This window comes from Papio anubis, chromosome 1 (assembly GCF_008728515.1).
Source record: "Papio anubis isolate 15944 chromosome 1, Panubis1.0, whole genome shotgun sequence".
Taxonomy (NCBI): Eukaryota; Metazoa; Chordata; class Mammalia; order Primates; family Cercopithecidae; genus Papio; species Papio anubis.
The window spans coordinates 62,937,313-62,960,454 of NC_044976.1; the positions used below are offsets into that span (position 1 = coordinate 62,937,313).

Sequence of the window (23,142 nt, forward strand, 5' to 3'; positions counted from 1 at the left end):
TCGTGTTGAAATAGCTGTTCATGGGCATTCATGCTGGGGTGTTACTTAAGCAGCTGTTAGTTTAGTCCTTTTACATGCTGCAGAGTCATCAGGAAGTGTCACTGTCACATCCGCTGACACGCATGTCAGGCCTATCATGGCACCAGCCTCTAAAGGAAGGTTTTAGCTGTGAATCCTGCAACCAAACAGCCAATAGAAAGCAGGCATTCCCCAGTTCTTCTGTTTGCAGTTCACCTTGTCATTGGATAGGGGATGAGAAGACCTTCCTAAATCCAACTGTGACTTAGAGAGTGATATTAGATGCAGCTTGGCAAGGGAACACACAGAATAGTTCAGAGAAGGATATAATAAAATTGTTGTGGTTCAGGCAAATATCCTCATTCCTCTGGTTGGAAACCCATATGGGAAACATTTCTTTTTGTTGTTGTTTCTAGCAAGTCTTAATAGCAGGCAGCGTAGTTTCCAGCAGCACCCAACATTTGCACCTCATCTAAGTTGTGGGAGGGGCGGGGATGAGGGTGCTGGTATTGTTGGCTTGAAAAATTTTTTCCTAATGATATTAAAAGAAAAACTTGGCCGGGCGCGGTGGCTCACGCCTGTAATCCCAGCACTTTGGGAGGCCAAGGCGGGCGGATCACAAGGTCAGGAAATCGAGACCACGGTGAAACCCTGTCTCTACTAAAAATACAAAAAAAAATTAGCCGGGCGCGGTTGCGGGCGCCTGCGGTCCCAACTACTCGGGAGGCTGAGGCAGGAGAATGGCGGGAACCCGGGAGGCGGAGCTTGCAGTGAGCCAAGATCGCGCCACTGCCCTCCAGCCAGGGGGACAGAGCGAGACTCTGTCTCAAAAAAAAAAAACTTGTACCTCTGGATTAGCACTTACAGCTATATGCCTGCATTGTAAAGACCCCAAAATCTCAGGAGTTGCTTTGCCACTGCTAAAGCATCTTGAAAGGGAAGCCTACAAAGACCTTTTCTCTATTGAGTGATATTATCTCATTACAACTGGCTTCATTGTTCAACGGTAGGACCAAGAGAGAAAGTGCTCCTGCCTCCTAATGCCACATCATACTCAAGACTCAGGTAATATGGATACTCAAGGCCAGTCTTTAACAGTTGAAGAAATCAAACATTCGTAAGATGCTTCCTTTTGTGCTATTTTTCTTTCCTTAGTTTTAAAGGGAATTTACTCTGTACAAATTTATTACTCTAAATATAGAACTCCACTGCAAATGAGGCTCTGTCTTACAATCATCTTTTTAAATGAGACACTAGGAGGGAGAGACCTTGCAATTATTGTAATTGAGCTCATAGTATCAATGAAATCTTAAAATGGCACAATGCTATATTTCATTCGAAAGGCAAGCTAAGTTAATATTATTTTTAAAGGGGGAATAGAAACATCTAGGTGTTTAAAAGTTTTAGGGAAGGTCATTGTGTCTCAAGATTGTCATCCCAGGACTTGGATTCAGTAAGTACTTGGCCAGTATGAGGGTAAGGAAGTGCTTAGTGGTAACAGATACTTGTTTCCTTGCCAGTGTCATCTTTCCACTCCATTGCTGAGCTAATTGACGCTTGCTGGCAAGTGTTTGATCAATATTCTCTCAAAGGGGCTCTTGAAGAGCCCTAAAATGCTGTGGTCGGTTATCCTCTAACAGGAGGCTAGGTCAGGTTTCGTCCTTCATTTATGCAGCACACGTTTTTCTGAGTTTCTACATCTTGTGCCAGGCTCTGGCGCAGGTCACAAGGTTGGTTTGTGACAAGATATTCTTTGCATTGGGTCTGGAGAAGAGAGTCTGGGCTCTGTGAAATTTCACGTTCCCAGAGCCTTTCCAACCTATCCATCCCCATTCTCTAGCGGCCTCCCTTTTATTTGAAATGCATCTATGTTACACTTAGTGTTTATAAGTTATGCACAGATATTTGTTCTCCAAGTAAGAGTTTTACGTAGGAAGTGACTAGGTTTGCTTTTCTTTTCTACAGTTGAGTGTGTCTTTCACAGGCCACCAGAGAATTCCCAAGGTCACGAACCCATTGTATTTTTCCCTTTTCCCTCGTGATTAATATTCTACACAAAAAGTTGTGATGTAAAATGTTAGAGATTATTCTGTGGCTCCTGCTCTCTCCTCCTCCCAATTCTCAGCTTCTCAATTTTTTTCTAAGGTGAAGAATAGGTTGAACTTATTTTTCCTTATGAAGGAATAGATGGTAAACTTTCAAGGCCTGGGCTTATTTCAGATGTAAAAGAATCTGGAGTCAGGGGCTCCTGTTACAGAGTGAAGTGAGAAGAAGTGGGTTGAAGCCTGCCTTTCCCTTTGTTTCTTTTGTTATGATCTGGTTGTTAAGGGTAGAGTGGGGTGAAAAACAGGGCAAGAGTCCATTGAGCCCTTGAGTTGATAACCTTGGCTTTTGGGAGGCTTGGGTGTGTATTGCAGTGGCTCTCCTGGAATATCCAACACAAATTGTTATCCAAACCAACCCCATTATAACTTTTAAAGCAAACGTTCATTTTGCATGAAGAAAGAAGCTAAGCTGCTGGTCTCAACTGTTTCCCAGGGCTCAGCCTCCCCCTGTTCTCTGGCATGTCAGCACTTGCCTTCTGTTTTTTCCATTGTGCTCCTCCCAGCTCAGCACAGGGGCCCCACCTCTCACAGGATCAGGGTATGTGACCCTGGAGCCCAGACAGCCTTGCACATAAATCTTCCTGGTCCACCTGCAGATCGTCTGTCAGCAGCTGCCCTCCTTCCCTGTTGGATGGGCTATTCCCTCACATCTGTCAGACTACCCTGAAGTCTCCACAGGCCAATGGAAATTCAGACTGGCCCTATCGCATCTCCAGGTCTTCATCTGTCTTGTCCTGTATCGTTGCCTGCCATGCCCAGGCTCTGTCCTACTGAGTAATTTCATGAGGCCCAAACTAGTGGTGATGAGGAGCCATATCATGACAGCGGGCAGTTGCTATCAGTATACCTTTCTGAACAGGTGCTGTTTTGGGGGCAAGTATGGACTGATGTTTGTGTCTTCCCCAAATTCATATGCTGAAGCCCTAACCCCCAATGTGATGGTATTTGGAGGTGGGGCCTTTGGGAGCTAATTAGGGTTAGATGAGGCCATGAGCGTAGAGGCTGCATGATGTGATTTAAGCTTTTGTAAGAAGAGACAGAAACGCTGGAGTCCTCTGCATAAGAAAGGAAGAGACAGACACTCTGACTGCCATGTGTGGATACAAGAAGATTGCCATCTGCAGGCTAGGAAGGAGGGCCCTCACCACACACTGACTCTGCTGTCATCTTGATCTTGGACTTCCCACTTTACAGAACTATGAGAAATAAATATTTGTTGTTTAAGCTGCTCTATAGTATTTGTAGAATAGTTGGAGCTAAGACAGCAAGACTTGGTTTAGAGCAGCTGATATTACCTAGGAAGCAGGTCAAGATATGGAACTAGAGAGGCCCTGAAGTTTCTGATTGGTTTGAATCAGATATGAGTAATAGTCATAGGTTATCTGTCTTTGTCTACACTCAGAGGAAGATCTTTTCAATATGGCAAATGATGGTATATTGTGTGGGGGCATGTGACATTAACATATTTAAGTCTCTTCTATGTGCCAGGCAACAAATAAAAATGCATAGTGCAGTGGTTCAAGAGGATGAATTTGATCTAATTATTCTGTTTATTAGCTGTGTGACCTTGGGCAAGTTAGTCAATTGGAATCATCTGTAAAAATAGCATAGGGTGATTACCACGGGCTGTTGTGAAGATTAAAAGGCATCAGGTAAAGTCACATGTCACACAATGCCCTAAGCATAGTCAGCAATCAGTTAGTTCTAATTATTGTTCTGTTATTGGTTTGTTGGGATAAACAGGGTCTTCAAATGAGGAAAGAACAAGAACAATGTGAAGCAGAAAGTGAGTGGAACAAATGGTGAGTCCTAGGAAATTTTGGAAAAGGATAGAGAAGGCTTCAAAGAGGTTGAAATTGGGCTGGAACCAGAAGGAATAAGTAGAATTTAGATAATTTGATCTGGGAGAGTTCACATTTTTCTTCAGTTTGAGGGAGCTTGTCAGCAGAAAGAGAATTGAGCTAGAGATTAGAAGAAATGGTCTTTTTGTTTTCTACCTTTACTCAGCACCAACTTGGGCAAATCACTGAGCCTCGATTTCCTTCATTGTAAAACTGGGACAGAGAAAATATCTGCTCCGCCTAGCTCCCAGGGTTGTTATAAGGCACAAATGAGACAATTCAGGTAAAAATGCTTTGAAAATGGTAAAATACAACAACACAAGAGTAAGGTCATTATTAGAGTCTTAAAAGAGGATCCCAGAAGAAGTCTGAGCTGCCTGAGACTGTAATTACCTATCCTGTATGACACAGTGCTTTAGAAGAGTCACTGACAGCTGTAGTAAGGTCATAGCCTACTGCTGACACATCCATCCTGACTGTTGACTACTCATCCTTCTCCAAGTACAGAGAATGTTCTTTGGATTCTCCATTCTTACCTAGCCATTGTTAAGTTCCTCAAACAATAATAACCATTACAATAATAGTAAACAGCCACTACCATTTATTTGGCACTTATAATACATTAGACACTCTGCTAAGTACTTTACAAACTTTATCCCTCTTGGTTCTCAAACAACATCACAAAGCAGCTATTATTATATCCAATTTAGAGGTAACTAAGTTGAGGCTTAGAAAAATAACTTGCTTGGTCTCCTTCAGCTAGTAAATGACAGAGCTGAATTTAACTGAAACTTCTTTGACTCCAGCCTTCCGTGCCATTTTGCTTTTAATCTAAGAAAAAATGCTTTCCCCCACAAGACCTTGTGCCAGATTTCCCATGTAGAATTAACCATGAGTTAAATGAATAAAATGGTTAGTTATCATTCAGTTTATTACTTGTAGCTTTATCCTTTTACTTCTAGCTCTGTCGTTAGAAAATTTAGACCCCACAGTATTTCCCCAGTTACTACTACATTTCTAGGCCAGAGACTGTCCACTATAACAGTAAGAATAATCCCTTGTGTTTGTCCTAGTCTTTGTATATTCACTGTGTTTCATTTGAACATCACAATAAGTCCTTTAAGGGATATTATTTCTGTTTTACTCATGAGGAACTGATGCTAAGGGAAGTCAAGGAATTTACCCAAATTCCCAGCTAATAAGTGAGAGAGCTCTATGTCTGTCTGGACCATTACGACTATTACTAATATAAAGAATAGCAGAGAGTTAGAGCATTTCTTGTATCCTGTATATGATGTGCAACATGAAACCATGAGAATAGTTTCTATGAAGAACTTTAGAATGCAATGGTGTGATGTTCAGAGATATTAAATATTTGTGCTTAAAATTATTTTTATGTCACATACATTCAAATAAACCCTGAAACTTACTAGAAAACAAAATGCAAGGTTTATTCTTGAATATTAAGGCTAAAGTTGAAGGAAATAAGGATCAACTATTAAATTCTTACCACTGCACAAAGGTTTTTGAATGTCAAATGTTAAACTTTTCTACGTTCAATAGGAATTTTGCTATGAATCTTCAGTCCCCTAGGGTACATTTCCTGTCTGTGCCTGTCAGCTTCATTGTTATGTATTTTAAATAAAGCTTTCCCTAACATTCAAAACTCCTTCCGGCCCTTCCTTTTAGGAAGCAGACATAAATAAAGTACCCACTATGCCTTTGCATTTTTGTTTTCTTTTACCTTTTTCTAACCATGTGCCTCCCCCACCCCTAGTCTTCTGAAGTGTAAAGCTAAGGTAAAAAGAGCTTTTAAAAAAGGGCTCTGGGGAAGTATGCAAATGACAGAAATGTCTATGGGAAAATTAAGAGAAAAGAAATTCAGCAAGAAAGAAATTCATTGATGTTGTGATGAAACGTTGTCACTGGAGATGATGACAAATTAGAATCCGTTCCCATGGGGACCGCACGCTACCTACTGATCATTTGACCCATGGCTGGATGTTGGCTAGCCTAAGAATTGACCCAAAAGATGACAAGATGGTTTTAGTCCCGTTGTCTCATCAGCATTCAGAAACCCCTTAGGGGATGAAGGGGAAAGGATAAAGAAGGATAAAAGATGAAAGCTGAGCTGTGGAAAGAAAAATGTTTTTAATTACACTGAGGAGGATTGTGGGTCCACCTGTAGCTTTCTGTTGAGAATGTCTTTGTTTTCTTCTGTCTGCAGGGATCATGGCAGGATACAGACCCAGAATCTGTCTGGCCTCTTGGAGGGTTCTGCATTGGCCAGTCGGTCCTCTTCAGTTTATTGGATACATTCAAGATTAACCTCTCTGTGGGCTATCTTTACTCTGAGGTTCTGTTATGCTTGCTGAGGAGCGTGGGCTTGGTTGGCATGCTAAAAGAGATTCCTTTTACAGGGAGAGAGAAAAAAAAAAAAAAAAACGCAGTAGTGGAACACAAGATGAGGTTCCCATAGTGTGTCACCATCACATTCCTTGTCAGAAGGACACAGGGAGCTCCTCTTAGGCAGTGAGGTGGAGGGAGGCAAGAGCACCCCTGGTAGTCAAGAGACTTTTACGCTCCATATGCCTCAGTTTCTTCACTTGTAAACTGGGAGTCACAATGTTCTCTCACTGTCCTAAAATGGTAGATCAGTCCATTAAGGGGAAATTCTTTAGGAAAATACTGAATTCTGAAGCAAAGGAACAATACAAGCACTCTGTTCTCTTTGCCAGGTTACTAACAAACCAACAAAACCCCCTTGAGTAATTTGAACAATTTAAAATAGTTTAATGTAATTTATTCCACAGTACCCGGGTAATATTAGGTAGGCATCGTTTTGGTGGGTTATTTTTTCTTTTCTTTCTTTCTTTCTTCTTTTTTTTTAGAATTCTTTATAACAAATTTGATCATATCCCCACCTCTTTCTTGGGAGGTAGGGACAGGATATCACAGGGTGGAGTGCAGTGGCACAATCACGGCTCACTGTAGCCGCAACCTCCCGGGCTTAGGTGATCCTCCCACCTCAGCCTCTGGGTAGCTGGGACTACAGATGCACACCAATATGCTTGGCTAATTTTTTCTATTTTTTTGAAGAGACAGTGTCCCACTATGTTGCCCAGGCTGGTCTCAAACTCCTGAGCTCAAGCAATCCACCTGCCTCAGCCTCCCAAAGTGTTGGGATTACAGGTGTGAGCCACTGTGCCTGGCCCTTTTTTTATATTCATGGTAAAATTTAACAATTCTAAACTACTTCAAAGTACTTGATTTTCACAGGAATTTTGAAAAATATTATTAGAAATCATATTAATTTTTAAAAATCTAATTCTTATTATAAAGTAATGAGACTGTGCATAGCTTATGGTATCCTGCCAAGCATTTCACAAACATTTGTTAAAATTGATTTGAAAAGAAATGTGGGAAGAGGGTTCATCTCCATATTACAAAGAGAAGCAATGTTGCATGAAGTTTGAAGCCTTGGGATCTGAAGTCAGAATATGGGTTTGAATCCCAGCCCTACCACTTACTAGCTTTGTAACCTTGAGCAAATTACTTACCCCTTAGTATCTACTTCTGGAAAATGGAAGTGTGTACCTAATAGGATCCTTCAAAGGATTAAGTTGGTATATGCATGTGAGAGGCCTAAAATTGTGACTTGTATATAGTTGGCACTCAGCAGATGTTGGCATTTTTCTTAGTAAGGCAAGATAGAATGTCACTACATGAAAGACTGGGGAATTTCTGACTGACAGATGTGAATCCAAGTAGACAGAGCATGGATTTGACACCTTTTATTAAGTGCCATAGGTGTTTGGACTCCATATTCTTGGTACTTAACTGTCTCTACTGATGAAGAATGCAGCTGAAGGCCCACCCTAACCAGGAAGGCAAAGGCAGACACTCTACCCTGATCCCCTAATAAAACACACCTCTGCCAGGGCCCCTCTCCCATCAACCAGTCCCCCTGCAATCCCGAGGAACATTCAATTCCGCATCCAGCCCAGAGTTGAGGATCTTTTAACACTTTGCTCTTTGCCTTATTTGATTATGTTAACAGGAATTCTCAGCCTGTGTGATTTGTCATATTTTAATATTTCAAGCCACCATTGCAGCTTCCTTTAGGTTTGGTTCGTCTGAGGCACCACAGCCAGTGTGTGAGCACACAGATTTTGAATATGTATAAGTGAATGGCTCTTTCACTAATTTTGTGGCTTCGGGCTCATCACTTAACTCATTGATATAAAATGAGAATACCCATACTGTAAGGTCCTGGTAGCTATTAAAATTTTGTGAACAACCCTGAAATCTCTGCAGCAGGTTTACAACTCACAGGGTACAATCTTGATAATTTTGATGATTTAGATGCAGTGCCTACATTTAGGAGCTTCACTTGCTCTAATATGCATATCCTAGGATGGAATTCAGCTGATCCTGCATTTTCCAGTTTTCTGTTGTTGGATAACAAGCCACCCAAAACTTAGTGGCATAAACAAACATGCTTACAAATTCTGTGGGTCAGGATTTTGGCCAGGCACAGCAAGGATGGCTTATCTCTGCTTCATGATGTCCATGACTTCTTCAAGGGGCTAATCTGGGGGCTGAAATTATCTGGAAGTTTCTTGGTTCATGCCACAAACTTGCTCTGGGATGACTTGGCAGACATGCTAAACTGGGGAGCTGCCAACTAAGCACTGACTGTGGCCTCCCCATGTGTCTTGGACTTCTTACAGCTTCGTAGCTGACAGCTACCAAGAGTAAGCATTCCAAGAGACAGGCATGTCCTCTTATGACCTAGCTTGAGGAGTCGCTTAGTATCACTTTCTCTGTACTCCACTAGTAGAACCTATCATAAGCCTACCCAGATTTAAGCAGTGGAGACAGGGGGAAATGTAGACCCCACCTGCCAAAGGGGTAGACCCATTAAAGAATTTGTAGGAAATTTCTGTAAAACCACCACACTAGGAAGAATGGCACCACACTGGGATTATGGTTCCATCTGGGGATAAATTCGGGCTCCTGACTTCTACCTATAGCCAAGCAGGCCATGCAGACTCTTGCAGCTACTTAACCTGCCATTGTAAAATGAAAGCAGCCATAAACAATACGTAAACAAATGATCATGTTCCAATAAATATTACAGTAAAATTAGAATTTCGTATAACTATTAAATATTAAAAATATTCTCCTTTAAAAAAATTTAAAAGTATAAGAATCATTCTTAGCTCATGGCCTATGTAGAAACAGGCAGTGGACCAGACTGGAATATCTGAGTTTAGCTGGATCTCACTTTTTAAAGTTAGAATCTTCCAAATGTGTAGAAGAAACCCTTGGGCATTTCTCAAGTGGAGTTAAATATTAAGAGTATGTGTGTGAGAGAGAAGGACATATGATTATAAATTTTGTTTTTATTTTAAAGTGAATTTGTGAAGAAATTTCAAAATTTAGTTCTTTCAATTACATCTTATGCTCATTGTGTTACAATACATTTATTCCCAAGGGCAATAAAGGACTATACACTCTTAATACTCGTAGGTGGGAAATTAATGATGTTTACTTTATCAGAAGTCATGACCTACAAAGAAAAGGTAGAACTTGCTTCTTGATGGGGCTTCCAGAAATACATATTGTTGTTTATTTTAAAAATAAGTATGCTTTAAAATAGTTTATTATTAGAACAGAAGATAAAGTTGATGACTCTCAGGAGTGAATTTTAAAAATCTTTATCACTTCATTAAACATTTTTTCTATGTCTACAATGCCAGGCAGTGTTCTAGAGCTTGAAGATACAGTGGTGAACAAAAACATATGTCGTATGTTATCTTTTAACATCTGGCTATCTCACGAGACTGTGTGTCCTAACAGTGCTTGTAGTCTCATGAGATAGCCAGATGTTTAAAAACAAAAAAACAAAAATAGCATTAAATTTAATGTGTGTATTGAGAGGGCTTATGCAGGGCATTATGAGAATATAAGGTTTTCAAGCTGGGCCTGTTGCTCTAACATCCTCTACTGCCCATTGAATGTGAAAAGCTTGGAAAAAAGGATTGTTAGATTAGTTGCAAGCTGCTGTTTAAAAACCATGTTAATGCATTTGATAATGAGTGAATAGTCCTCTTTCCATATTTGGGCCACATGTGATGGCCTGTTTAATATTACTTTGGGGAAGGAAAAGCAAAGAATGAAAAAAATGCATTTGTTGAAATGTACAGGATTTTTTTTTCCCTGATAAGTTATCATTTTGGATGGGTGGAGAATTCAAATAGAAAAACAGTTTGAAACCTATTGACTGAATTACAGATTGGGATAATTTACTGATTTTTCTCTAAATCAGAGTTTTTCTGGGTAACAAAATCATTTATACACCAAACCCTAGTAACGCACAATTTATCCATGTAACAAATGTGCTCATGTACCCCCGAACCTAAAATAAAAGTTGGAAAAGAAAAAATAAATTGGTGAGAGTCATACCCAAGAATAGCCCTTAAATAAAACATCTGGTTAATAATTATTTGACTGCAATCAGAGGATACTGCTAAAGATTTTTAGAGGGCCCCTGAAAGGGTTATATTAATATCCTTAATAAAATGTGAGTTTTTTGCTTAAAAAATTGTTTTCCAGCACCTGTTAAAAAATCAATCAATCGAGGTTTCGAGGTTTCTCATCTGGGCTATTAGTAACGTTTGAACCAGGTAATTCTTGGTTTGAGGATGCTGTCCTGTGCATTGTAGGATGCTTAGGAGAATCCCTGGCCTCTATCTATCTACTTTGCACCATTCTCCACCAAGTTGTGACGATCAAAATTTTCTCCAAAATTTCTCCTCATCTCCCTGAGGATGGCAAAGCCACCAGTTGTCTAAATTAAACTGGGTTTATATGTTTTAATGCAATGACCTCAATGAGGAAAACCTACTTTATTTCAATAGTCTAGGTCAGGAAGGAGTCTAGGTCAGGGAGTATTGTGAGTCATCTTATAAATTTTCAAGACCCACAACTCTTCCTTTGAAAATGATAAAATGAATTTGGACAACCCATTATCCAATTAAACACTATACTCATATCCCTTTGTTATGTCTGGAAGTTTTTCTAAACTTTATAGCTTATGTAATTTCTAGCAAGGCTGAGAACCTCAGTTATTTAATTGAGACCCTGAAAGCTATAGAATATCCCTGGAACAAAATCAAGATTTAAAATTGGCTTGAAAATAACAAATGAAGATATTTTTATTTGACTCCATGTTCTCAGCCTGGAAGCTATTGGATTGTGTGAGACGCATGACCCAAAGGAGATGATTAGTTTTCCTCCAGTGTGATCATAATGAATAGCACTACAAAACCAATTAGCTATAATTCTATCAGTCATTTCATTTGGGTAACATTTTGTTTAAGGGGAAGAAAAAAACAACACAGTTTTCCTTGGAGATCTGTGATGAAGCTGTGGTATTTGATAGGAACAATGGAGGAAAAAGCAGTATGCTCAACAATTTGCTTTTATTATTCCTGCATGAAAGTAAATCATAATGAAGTGTTCTGTTCACAGCAGTTAAGGAAGGCATTTGTTCATCTTAAAGGTGTAGCAGACCAAACACAAGTGTATTTCTAAGTGGATATTTCATTTCTATGAATTGTACAACTCCAGGGAATTGCCATTCACATGGAAGACTGAGAGTGGTGTCCCCTGGGACTGTGTAGCAGAGGGTACTGAATGTTGTTTCCTTTCCTTCTGTTATTACCCCCCTTGAAAAACTGTGAACCGGGAACCACAAGTAGCAGATAATGTCTCTTCTCTTTATTCTCCCAGTCATTGTTGTTGCTCTGTAACACGCAGTGCCCACTGTCACGCTGACAATAATGTCAACAGTCTTTGTTTTCCTTTTTCCAGCAAGGTATTTTGGTATTGTTCTATTTAACGTGCCATCATCTGTTACAAGAAGATATAATTTTACTGTTGTCTGAGTATCCTTCTTTGACTTCTGGGCATTGTGCAATTTTTATCTCAACCCACACAGTGGAATAGGACTTGGGTGTGTGTTGTTTGTTTTACTTGAATTTTAATATATGCAGCTTGTGACACAAATTATTAGTTTATTAGGAAACAAATACAATGAGTTATTGTCATGGACTTTCGATTTATTTTGCTCACTGTCATCCCACAGCTAGCCAAAAAAATCCGAGAGAAGTTCAACCGTTACTTGGATGTGGTCAATCGGAACAAGCAAGTTGTAGAAGCATCCTATACGGCTCACCTAACCTCTCCCCTAACTGCAATTCAAGACTGCTGTACTATCCCACCTTCCATGATGGAGTAAGACTTTAAAACTTTTTGTTGTTGTATAAACCAGAAATTGAATTGCTTACATGTTTCATTTCATATTCAAAATACCTGTGTTTATTTATTGCAAATTGTGTAGCTTATTTCCCACTATTTGAGATAAGCCCTTTATCTTTAGATAGACAAGTGATTTTTAAAGAAATGTGATTCAGTGTTGTATAGCCAGGAAATTCCTGGACCCTCCCTACTCACCTTTTTTTTCCTGATGAAATTCAAGTTGAGGAACATCAACTATTTATTTGAGTACAGAAACTAAATCTAGAAAATTGGAAATGCTTTGTCATGAGTCAACTATTAAGCCATGTCACTTGCTTAATTTAAAGGAGTGCCTTTTGTCTTTAAAAGAGTAACCAAAAATTCCCACTCCTTACTTTAGTAGATACTATCTTTAAAACTCCTATGGGAAATGTGGTTTCAGATCATATTGAAACAGATTTGTATCTGCATGGTTGAGGATTTTTTATTTATTGGTCTAGTGATATTCACATCTGAAGGGGTATAGGGCTATGGGATGCTGGAAATTGTGGTGGAAAGAACACTTATCTGGAGGTGCAAAGAGCTTAGTTTTAAGTTTGACTTGGTCTTTAATTAGCTGTGTGTCCTTTATCAAGTTACTTAATGTTTATTTTTATGCTCAGTTTTCTACCAGTGTGGAAAATAATCTTATAGCAATTTTCTAGTGCTACTTAGAATAAATAAAAGACATTAATACATTTAAAAAATATGAGTGTACATGTTAATTAGTATTTATTATTCCTCTCTTTGCATGACAAGTGCTCTTGTGGCTAGGCAAAGGATGGATATAACTTTTTTGGTGGTTAAATGATACTTTGTTTCCATAAGCAAGTTTTTACTTATTATGATTTCTTACTGGGCTTTGTAGGTAGCAGGGCATCCTCAAGTCATTTTATTTATCCATTTATATGATGTTAAGATGCGCCTTTGTCTGGCTTACCCTATCTGTGGCCTGAAGAAACTCATACTAGTTGTTCTCTAAGCTAAATGGAAAGCATATATAATTTGGAATGAGACTGTCTGGATAGGAATTCTACCCCTAACACTCAATACCCACATGGTCTTTCGGTATTTGGTGTCTTTGAGCAACCCTGTCTTTATTTCTGGAAAGAGAACAATAAGACTCCAGGATGTTGTGAACATTTCAGTGAAATCAAACATGAAAATATTTTGTAAACTATAATGTTCTAAACAAGTATTCGCTGTAATATTAAATATTTGTATACCTTCATATCAGAGTGAACATTTCAATTTTTGTTTGTTAGGTATTAGTTCCTTCTCACACTGCTAATAAAGACATACTTGAGACTGGGTAATTTATAAAGGAAAAGAGGTTTAGTGGACTCACAGTTCCACGTGGCTAGGGAGGCCTCACAATCATGGTGGAAGGGAAGGAGGAGCAAAGACACGTCTTACATGGTGACAGGAAAGAGCGTGTGCAGGAGAACTGCCCTTTATAAAACCATCAGATCTCGTGAAACTTACTCACTGTCACGAGAACAGCAGAGGAAAACCTACCCTGCTGATTCAATCACCTACAACTGGGTCCCTCCCATGATATATGGGGATTATGGGAGCTACAATTCAAAATGAGATTTAGGTGGGGACACAGCCAAACTATATCAGATATAATCAAAGATTATCTTTTATATTGGGGCACCTGTAACTTAATGTTTTGACAAGCTTATCACTAACTAAAAATAAAATGAGAGTCCAGTTGGGTTTTGGGCCCAAAGCAGAAACCATTTTCAGGGCAGGGAGAACAGATAGTAAGGAAAGGAGAAGTTCTTAGAGCTAGATTTATGTGTTTTTCTCCTAGGGAAAGACATGTGGCAATGTCTGGACGCATTTTCAGTTGTCACAACTTAAAGGCTGGAGGAAATACTTGCTCCTGGCATCTCGTGAGTAGAGTCCAGGGATACTGCTACACATCCTATAATATTCAGGACAGCTTCCCCAAGACAAATAATTACCTTGCCCAAAATGTCAGTAGTGCCAAGGTTTAAAAACCCTGGCTTAGCAGATTGGGGATCTTCGTAAATTCCTAAGTAGAACTAGTGCTCTAGAGGGGGAAAAACCCGAAACTTGAATCGGCTGGCTGCTACTAGTCAATGTACCCAATCACTTGCCACCTGGTGAATTTCTATGAATGTTTCAAGGAGCAACTCAACAATTGCCTTTTCTTCATAGTTTCCAATTACCTCTTTCTTTCCTCTCCTTATTTCATTTTGTCCCTGGAAGAATTTATTGCTCTCTCATATTTATTCCTATAGTAATTTCCATACATCTCTATATAGTGTAGAACTTAATGTATCAGACCTTGTTGTGAGTCAGCCTCCCTTTCTGTTCTGGGCAGGAATTACACCCTTTTTTTTTTTTTACCCCTAGCACCTGGCCCTTGTGTTTAATTTTTATACTATTTGTTGGCATCTGAATTGATCTAAATTGATATAGGACGGAGTAAGAGGGTACCTACTCTCTCGAAATTTGTAAGTTACTGGGTGATGGAGTGGCAAAAATTGAGCGTAATTAATAGGGCAAAATGTGGCATAGCAGAGAGGTATTGTGGTTCCTCAAAGCAGAGAACTATACCAGATAGGTTGTATCGGAAATGATTTTATGAACTTTAGAAATATGCCTCTTACTTGATTTGGCCATTAGGAGGAACATCACAAAAATATATATAATATAAACATGTAAAGAAAAATATTGTAGTACCATTTAGAATAGAGAAAATTATAAATACTCTAAATTTCTAGCAATAGAGGATTAGTTAGGAAAATTGTATGACATCCATATATATGAGATGGTAAGATGCAGCCATGCTGTTGAAGCTGACCTGTGAGAACGGTCAGACATGCATACATTACACTTGATATTAGCCAAAAAGCCAAGAACACACATGTGTGCAGTAAGTTTGGGAGTAAAGACAGTGATTTCCATTTTGAATATGTTGAGATAAGGGTTCAGGCCTGGGACAGAGGTCATCTAGTTTGGTAAAACCCAGTGGTCAACCTTTTTGTTAATACAATGAAACATAAAATGTAGTTTCTGCCCTTTGGGAACTTCTTATTTAGTTGAGTTGAACATCCATGAGACCTTAACTGTACCCCTAGAAAAATACATACCGAGTAAACAGATTAGTAGGAGAGAATATTCCTCCTTCAGAGGTGGAGCCTCTGCACTGAATGCTGAAGATGCAGTGTTGTCTCCTGACCAGGAGTAGTTGACAGAGCCAAGAACTGCTTGGGGTGGATCTTGGAAACCAAGGCAGTTCTGAAGGTAAAGCTGAACAATCAGAGAATGTACAGATAAGCAATACAAGGAACCTCCTTCAACAAGTTTTAGATACCTGACAACAGAGATCTTTTGCAACAGGAAGCGGCCTGTAAGGACTCCTTTCTATTATACTGTGTCTACTTGGCTTTAAATGGAGCCCACTTTCCAGTGAAATGTGTGAAGGAATTTTGGGAGTGAACCCTGAGCTGATACTTTTCTAGACGTTGGCTGAACACAAGCACTTTGTAAAATTAGAGGAACACCTCAGTTTTTTAATGAAGATTTAAAAATGGAAAGAGTTCGTAGTATGTTGTTGGAGTGAACAAGGTTACAAATTCTCAGTTAGCAACCTTTGTTCTAGTCCCTCAGAAAGTGCTTATCTACATATTCTAATGGCTGGGGTGCCTGCTGAACACATTTTCGGTTCACACCTTCCTTTTTTCTTTTTGGAGATAGAGTCTCACTCTGTCACCCAGGATGGAGTATGATGGCGCCATCTTTGCTCACTTCAACCTCCACCTCCCAGGCTCAAGCGCTTCTCGTGCCTCAGTCTCCAAAGAAGCTGGGACTACAGGGGCATGTCACCATGCCCAGCTACTTTTTGTATTTTTAGTAGAGATGGGGTTTCACCATGTTGGCCAGGCTGGTCTCAAGCTTCTGACCTTAGGTGATCCACCCACCTTGGCCTCACAAAGTACTGGAATTACAGGCTTGAGCCATGCTTGAGCAACTGCACCCTGATGACACTTTCCTGTATTCCAGTCCTTCCAAAAATGTCTCCATTTTGAATCTCAGCAACTTCATGTTGGAGTTAGGTGAGGAAAGGAAGATCTCCTAGTCTTTTGAAGCAGTGTAAGCATGTGATTAAAAACTTTTTTAATCGTAGGGAGATTTGGTTTTGAATCTCATGAACTCGTATGTGGACCTTTGGAAGTCACTTATTCTGAGCCTCAGTTTCCTCATCAGGGAGATGAGGATAATGAGAGTACCCAACTCACATGGTTGTTATAGGGGAGATGTTTTTAGGTTGTACTTAGACATTTTTAAAATTTGATTACGTATTTATTTCAATATTCCCTGTGTTAACAGTTTTTCTCTAATGGCAATAACAAAGTTTCTTTTAAAAGAAATGTAGCTGAATAAAATTGAACTATTTTAAATGAAAACATTAAGTGAATGTGACCAAATGTTTGAAAAGTGATAGAGATGTAGTAGTGACTAAAGTTCATGAAAAATGGGCTCAAGGTTATTGCTAAAGTCCTTCCAAATGGTAAGATATTATAGTTCTATGAGGCAAACTCTTTGAAATGATTTATGCCTATGGACTGTATCTTGCCATGTGTGTATGTATTAATACTACCTTTATAATAAATATAAGCAATTGGACCTCAGATAAGAGACCCCCAGTCTTAGTGCTGAATCTTCTTCATTCTTAAGTCATCTGGGCCTTATGAACTTTTTTTTTTTTTTTAACTCAGCACTGACCCAATAGTATGATGGCTGTTTGTTATTAACATTTTAAGTGTCTGTGGCCTATTGACCTTGCTTCTTCTCCAAATATATTAAAGGTTAGAACTAGACAATGTTTTTATAAGTAATTTTAACTAATGATTAATTTTTACTTTTTGTCTCAGGCCTAACTTTTCATTTTTAATGATTTATAATCCATATTTGGTTTTCTTCACTAGTGCTTAATAGTACATATTTTTTAAAAATAAAATGCCTAGTTCTGAAGAGAAAGGAGCTTTAAAGAGCTCTATTATAGAGCATTCTGAAGAATACACCCTGAAGGCTATAGTATGATGACAACAGAGAGAACCTGCAAAGTGGCAGAAAATTAATTTTTCAGATGGGTTTGATACTTTCCTTCTCAGACCAGTCAACTCTTAAAATTCTTGCACAGGAGCCTTAAAAGTTAATTATTCTTCACAAGGTGCTGCATAGTGATTAGGTACTCTGTCAATGTTTGTTGTTGAAGGAATGATCTAAAGAATTCACATTCTTCAATATGGAAAAAAATAGGCTAAGTTTAATCAAAAACAAACTCATTTTCAATGGTATCACTTAAAAAAACATAGTTTTGAGAGTGGGCTCATTTATTTATATAATTTAATTCGCAGCTCCCTTTGTGTTCCTTTAGTGAGGTGCTAGGGATGCAGGAGATCCTGGGCTCTCCCACAAGGAGTGAACAAGTACATAATTACACCCATGGACTATATCTGACCTGCAGGTATATTTTTTCGGCCCTCAGGTGTTTTAAAGGTTTTTAAATTTGTAAATTTTAAAATCTGTTGCCAACATTTAAACTTTGAAAGATTAGCAATTTAAAAATCCAAAGTATCTGTCTTCTCGTGAAAAATCAGAAGATTTGGCAATACTGGATCCACACTGCTGCTTGGTAACAGTCTGCTTTCATGAAGAGCAGCTCCCCTTTCAAGACAGGGGATGAGTTCCTGATCTGATATGTTACACCCAATCTATTTCCCTGATTTATATCACCTGTTTGGCCCACCTTAGCATGTGAATTTGCAATTCCTGACCTGAAAAGACCATACAATGTTAATAGATTTGACTTAAGAAAAATGTCTTATCCATGTGCATTCCCTGCTATGCCAACTTAAAAATGTCCATTCTCATTCTCTCAAGTTTTAAAGTATATAACTCCTTTAGGCATAACACTAAGAATAGCTATCCCTGAAACCCAGCTTGCCACAGAGATGAGATTCTGATGTGTGCTTCTAAAGCTATTATTTATTCAGCAGGCCCTACTGATCCTTGGTTTTTATATAAAAAAATCAATACTTTTTTTTTTTTCTTCTTAAGACAGAGTCTCGCTCTGTTGTCCAGTCTGGAGTGCAGTGGCACGATCTCATGCCTCACCCTGCTGAGTAGCTGTGATTACACCAATGGCACTTAATAAAAGGTGTTAAATGCATGCTCTGTCTACTTGGATTCACAGCTGTCAGTCAGAAATTCCCCAGTCTTTCATGTAGTGACATCCTATCTTGCCTTACTAAGAAAATGCCACACCTAGCTAATTTTTGTATTTTTGTGGAGATGGGGTTTCACTGTGTTGGCCAGGATGGTCTCGAACTCCTGGACTCAAGTGATCCACCTGCCTCAGCCTTCCAAAGTGCTGGGATTACAGGCATGAGCCACCACACCAGGCCCAGATCAATAATTTTATTTTCCACATCGCTTAATTGATGTATCTATTTCTTTCCCCAATTTCTTCTATAGATTTTACTACCTGTTGGTATTCTTTTTTTTTTTTTTTTCATTTTTGGTGTCTTTATTTAAAAAGAAGGGGGCAATGGGAAGGATAAGCTAGGGAGGAAATTCTGGAAAGATGAATTTAGATTTTTATTCTTTTTTGTATCTCCAAGTGGGGTTCAGTGCTGTTATCCTCATTTAGTTAATGCATGTTAATTGACTAATCATGGTAAGAACTGACATTAAGGCATCTATGTCTGGCTTGATGAGCAAATCGATGCTCTGATGGAGCTAGAGTAAGTAAGCAACTTGTTTCCAAGGTTCTCTGAAGTCAGTCACCTGGAGCTGGAAGATTTCAGCTGAATAGATAATTCTCTCAGGGGAGACTGAAAAAGCTTCACTGATTCCAAAAATGAAGAAACTCTTGGAACCATTGTCAAATTGGATTCCTGCTATTTTACAGGGAGCTCTTTGAGTTGAGGCATCCACTGAGATTGATACAGTCACTGTGGAAGGCAGATAGGACTCATCTCATCTTCTAAGAACACAAATTTAGTGCATTTCCAGCTGGCACCCACTTGAATTACATGATTTCAGGAATCCCATCTTATTCAGCCTCTTGAGGGTATTGTGCTGCAGACAAAACAACTAACATAGGTTCTGATGCAAGAACACAGGCTCCTGATCATAATAATTCTCATAAATAGCACCATTATAACCCTGTGTTAGATAGGGTTCTCCAAAGATGTAGAACTAATAGGGGGTGTATGTGTGTGTACATACAGAGAGATGAATATTTATTGTTAGGAATTAGGATTGTGGAGGTATGAGTCCAAAATACATGGTAGGCTGGCAAGCTGGAGACTCAAAGAAGAGTTGCAGTTGGAGTTCAAAGGCAGTCTGCTAGGGAAATTTCTTCTTGCTTACGGAATGTCTGTCGTTGTTCTACTAAGTCCTTCAATTGATGAGGCCCACTGATGTTACGGAGAATAATCAACTTTACTTATAACCTATTATTTAAATGTTAATCTCATCTAAAACATTTTCTTCACAGAAACATCTAAAATAGTGTTTGGCCAAACCTATCCGGGTAACATAGCCCAGCCAAATTATCCCTCCTGCCCTTTTACCCCTTTTGTCTTTAGAAAGGGTAGAAAATTATACTGCTAAACCTATCATTAAAATTAAGGTTTTGTTAACCTTCACATTTAGACTGGAGAAGGCTAAACTCTCACTTACAGAACTTTCTACCATATTCTCCTGCACTGCTTCTCTTAAAAAAGTTACTGAGCTGCCTGGAAAGGAATCTCAGCATTTGAGTGATTCTTTTTTTCCCTGTAAATTGGTTGTGTATTTTGTGGCATGATTTAGATGTTGTATACATTTCTATAATAGGATTTCAAGTTCTTTAAGTATTATTGACATCGTATGAGCCAGAGGTAACTTACTCAGAGAGTTGTTTTTAATTTTGATGATTAACATGCTGACCCATAATGTTCAGATTCCTGTACTTAGCTCTTTAGGAATTTATAGTAGATTTAAAAGATACAATTTCTATTCTTAAGGGACTTAGCTTCAAGTCAAGGGGTTTTTCTGTTTTATTTTGTTTTTTAATTATTTGTTTTTAAAATGAACTCAAGCATGAGCTTCTCTCATTGCTAAGAAGAGGCAAGTCTTTTTATTTTATTTGCAACTACTCTGGTGCAAAAGAAGTATCATAAGCAGTAAGTTCAGTTGTGATGTAAATTATACCCGAGTCATGAAGTACAAAGAGTGGATGGGCCTCGACTCTGCCACTTTGCCGTGCAATCTTGGGACGTTCACTTAAAGTGTTTGGTCCTCAGTTTCCTCAACTGTAAAATGAGCAATTTGAACTATATTTCAGAGACTCTTCCAACTTTGAAGACTGATTTAATTTTCCTCAAACTCCTTAGAAGGTTGCTTGTTTGTTTGTTTGTTTGTTTTTAAACTGGAGCCATTTACCATTATAGGCAACTTTTCCTACTGCTCAAAATAATAAATTCTGGATTCCATGAGAGAGTTTGTTTTTATCTTTTCGAGAGTGACCTTATGGGGGGATGAAAGATGATATGCAGCAAGACTCACAGAGTTTAAATCACTCATTCATCCATTCATTTGAAAAAATAAAGGCTTGTGGAATGATTTATGGAAGAAATATTTCAGTTGGGTATTTAAGCAGGAAAAGGATTTGAATATATGGAGATATGGAGGAAGAGCTTTCCAGGAGAGGAAGCTCCATATGAAGAGATCCCATGCCTAGAAATGACCAGGAGCACTGAAGAGGGACTTGTATATGGAGCAAATGATGGAAGAGGCAGCTAAGAAGTTGGATCAATATTAGATCATAAGGATCCTCAAATGCTAGACTAGAGAATTTAAACTCTGTTCAGTAGGGTTTAGGCTCCATAAGTGAAGTAAAGAACAATGTCTATCTTTCTCTTGCTTCTATATCTACGGTCTGACACATAGTAGACACGCAATAAATATTCATTTCTTGAATGAGGGAATTAATTTATGATTCTTGAGAAAGGGAGTACAATGGTGAGACCTGAACTTTAAGGGAATTTCACTTCTTAATCATGTAACAGCTGGAAGACCTACCTGATTTCATTTATGTAAGCAAAGAGCAAGAGGAGGCCTGGATTTGGATGTTGGCTCCTACTTCTTGAGTTTTGGAAGAGGGAGGAATCATAGGTGGCCGAAGTTGATTTTGGGTAACTGAGAGTGATGGTACCAGGTGCTAAGGCATATTTGTTCTTTATGTACTCTCTCATCTTTCTTAGTTACTTTAGTTCAGGGATTCTGTCATATACAACTGTATTCAATACTTTGCTTAAATAGGCCCTCGATAAATATTTGCCAAAGGAGTTAGTTTGTAGTAGCATAACTGACTTTGTCTTTAGTGTTTGAGTCTCAGTCACTATGATGCTGTCAGAATTAACAAGCTACTTCCTTTCTGGGCAGAAACTGAACAATATTATTAAATACTTTTTTGCCTATTGATAACAGTCATTGTTTTAATCTGAACAGTGTTATTACAGGCTCTGATGTGAAACATGTTTGATATTGATTTGGTTATCTCAGTTATCAGTTATGCTTAATAATTTTGTTATATGCATTTTGTATATTTAGGAATATACATTCCCAAATACCTACATACATGGGTATCATTTTCAACTCAACTTGTCTATACCACCTTCAAGGCAGTCAATGTATAAGATATTGTACTAGATACTGTCTGATGGATAAAGATGAATAACACAGTATGTACCTTCAAGAGCTCATAGGACACATGTAGAGTAAGCTAAGGCAGTCTGTGGCAAATGTCATGAAAGAAATCCAAAGACTTTTAGAGGAGGAAGAGATTATGAACAAAGGCCTCCGAATGCTCAAGCTTGGTGAAAAAGTGGTAGTCAAGGCCTTGAAGAGTAGAACTTCCACAGATAGATCTAGGGGAAGAATGCTTCAGACCAGAAAACAGCAAGTGTCCATACTGCAATTGAGGATGGGGAGGTGGAAGACCCAGCTGGCACAAAGGATTAAAGAAACACCATGGTGGACTTGAAACACTAGGTCAGCTACACAAATTTCTCTCAGTAAGCAGTAGTTTTAAAGCAAGGAACAGCTGTGGTCAGGTCTTGGGCAAATTAATTAGTTGGCAAATGAAGAATAAATGATGGTAGAAAGGCAAGTTGCTTGTCAGGTTGGGCCAGTTAGATAATCACAGACAAAGTAATGACACCTTAAGGGACAAATGTACTAAAGCAAAGATGTCCAGGGACTGGTACATTATATAGAGTGTCAAAATAGGGATGTACAATATGTGGAATATGGCAACTAGGTTTTCTTGGAGAGTTTTGGTAAGGAGGAAGAATAGAAATGACAGCTCCAAATTTTAAATTGAGCACTTTAGGAGATGGGAATCTATTAACTGAAGGGTGAAACTAGGAGCAAAAGAAGACTTTTAGGAGGAAAATGATGGATCCAGTATAAACATGCTAATTTGGAGTTGCACGTAGATCATTCTTGGGAGGTGTTTGCTAAGCAACTGAGATTAACCTGCAGCAGCATTTTATTTTCATCCCACAACTTCTTTATTTTCATGCCACAAATATTTTTACCCCCATAACTATGTCATGTGCATGGCAGTTCAGGTAAAAGGGAAATTTGAGATGTCTACTTTTAATGTTGTATTAATGTATAGGTTTGTACAGAATGTTTCAAGACATAACAGCTGACCCATAAGTTGGCAACTCCTCTTTTTTTCTAACCCAATTTTAAGGTAGTGCACATGGAAAATATGATATAAAATGTTTAAC

At 38.6% G+C, this 23,142-nt stretch overlaps 1 protein-coding gene across 6 annotated transcripts in view; it reads left to right on the forward strand.

Moving 5' to 3' along the window:
- The window catches only part of CACHD1 (cache domain containing 1), a 225,073-nt gene that overhangs the window by 100,303 nt on the left and 101,628 nt on the right, over positions 1–23,142 (forward strand). For 3 of the 6 annotated variants that reach the window (XM_031669497.1, XM_021942461.2, XM_021942464.2), the window contains exon 3: positions 12,120–12,268. The exons of the other annotated variants lie outside the window; for them this stretch is intronic. In XM_031669497.1, coding sequence (XP_031525357.1) covers positions 12,120–12,268 — 149 coding nt within the window. The remainder of the gene's footprint in view (positions 1–12,119; positions 12,269–23,142) is intronic. 6 annotated transcript variants of the gene reach the window in all.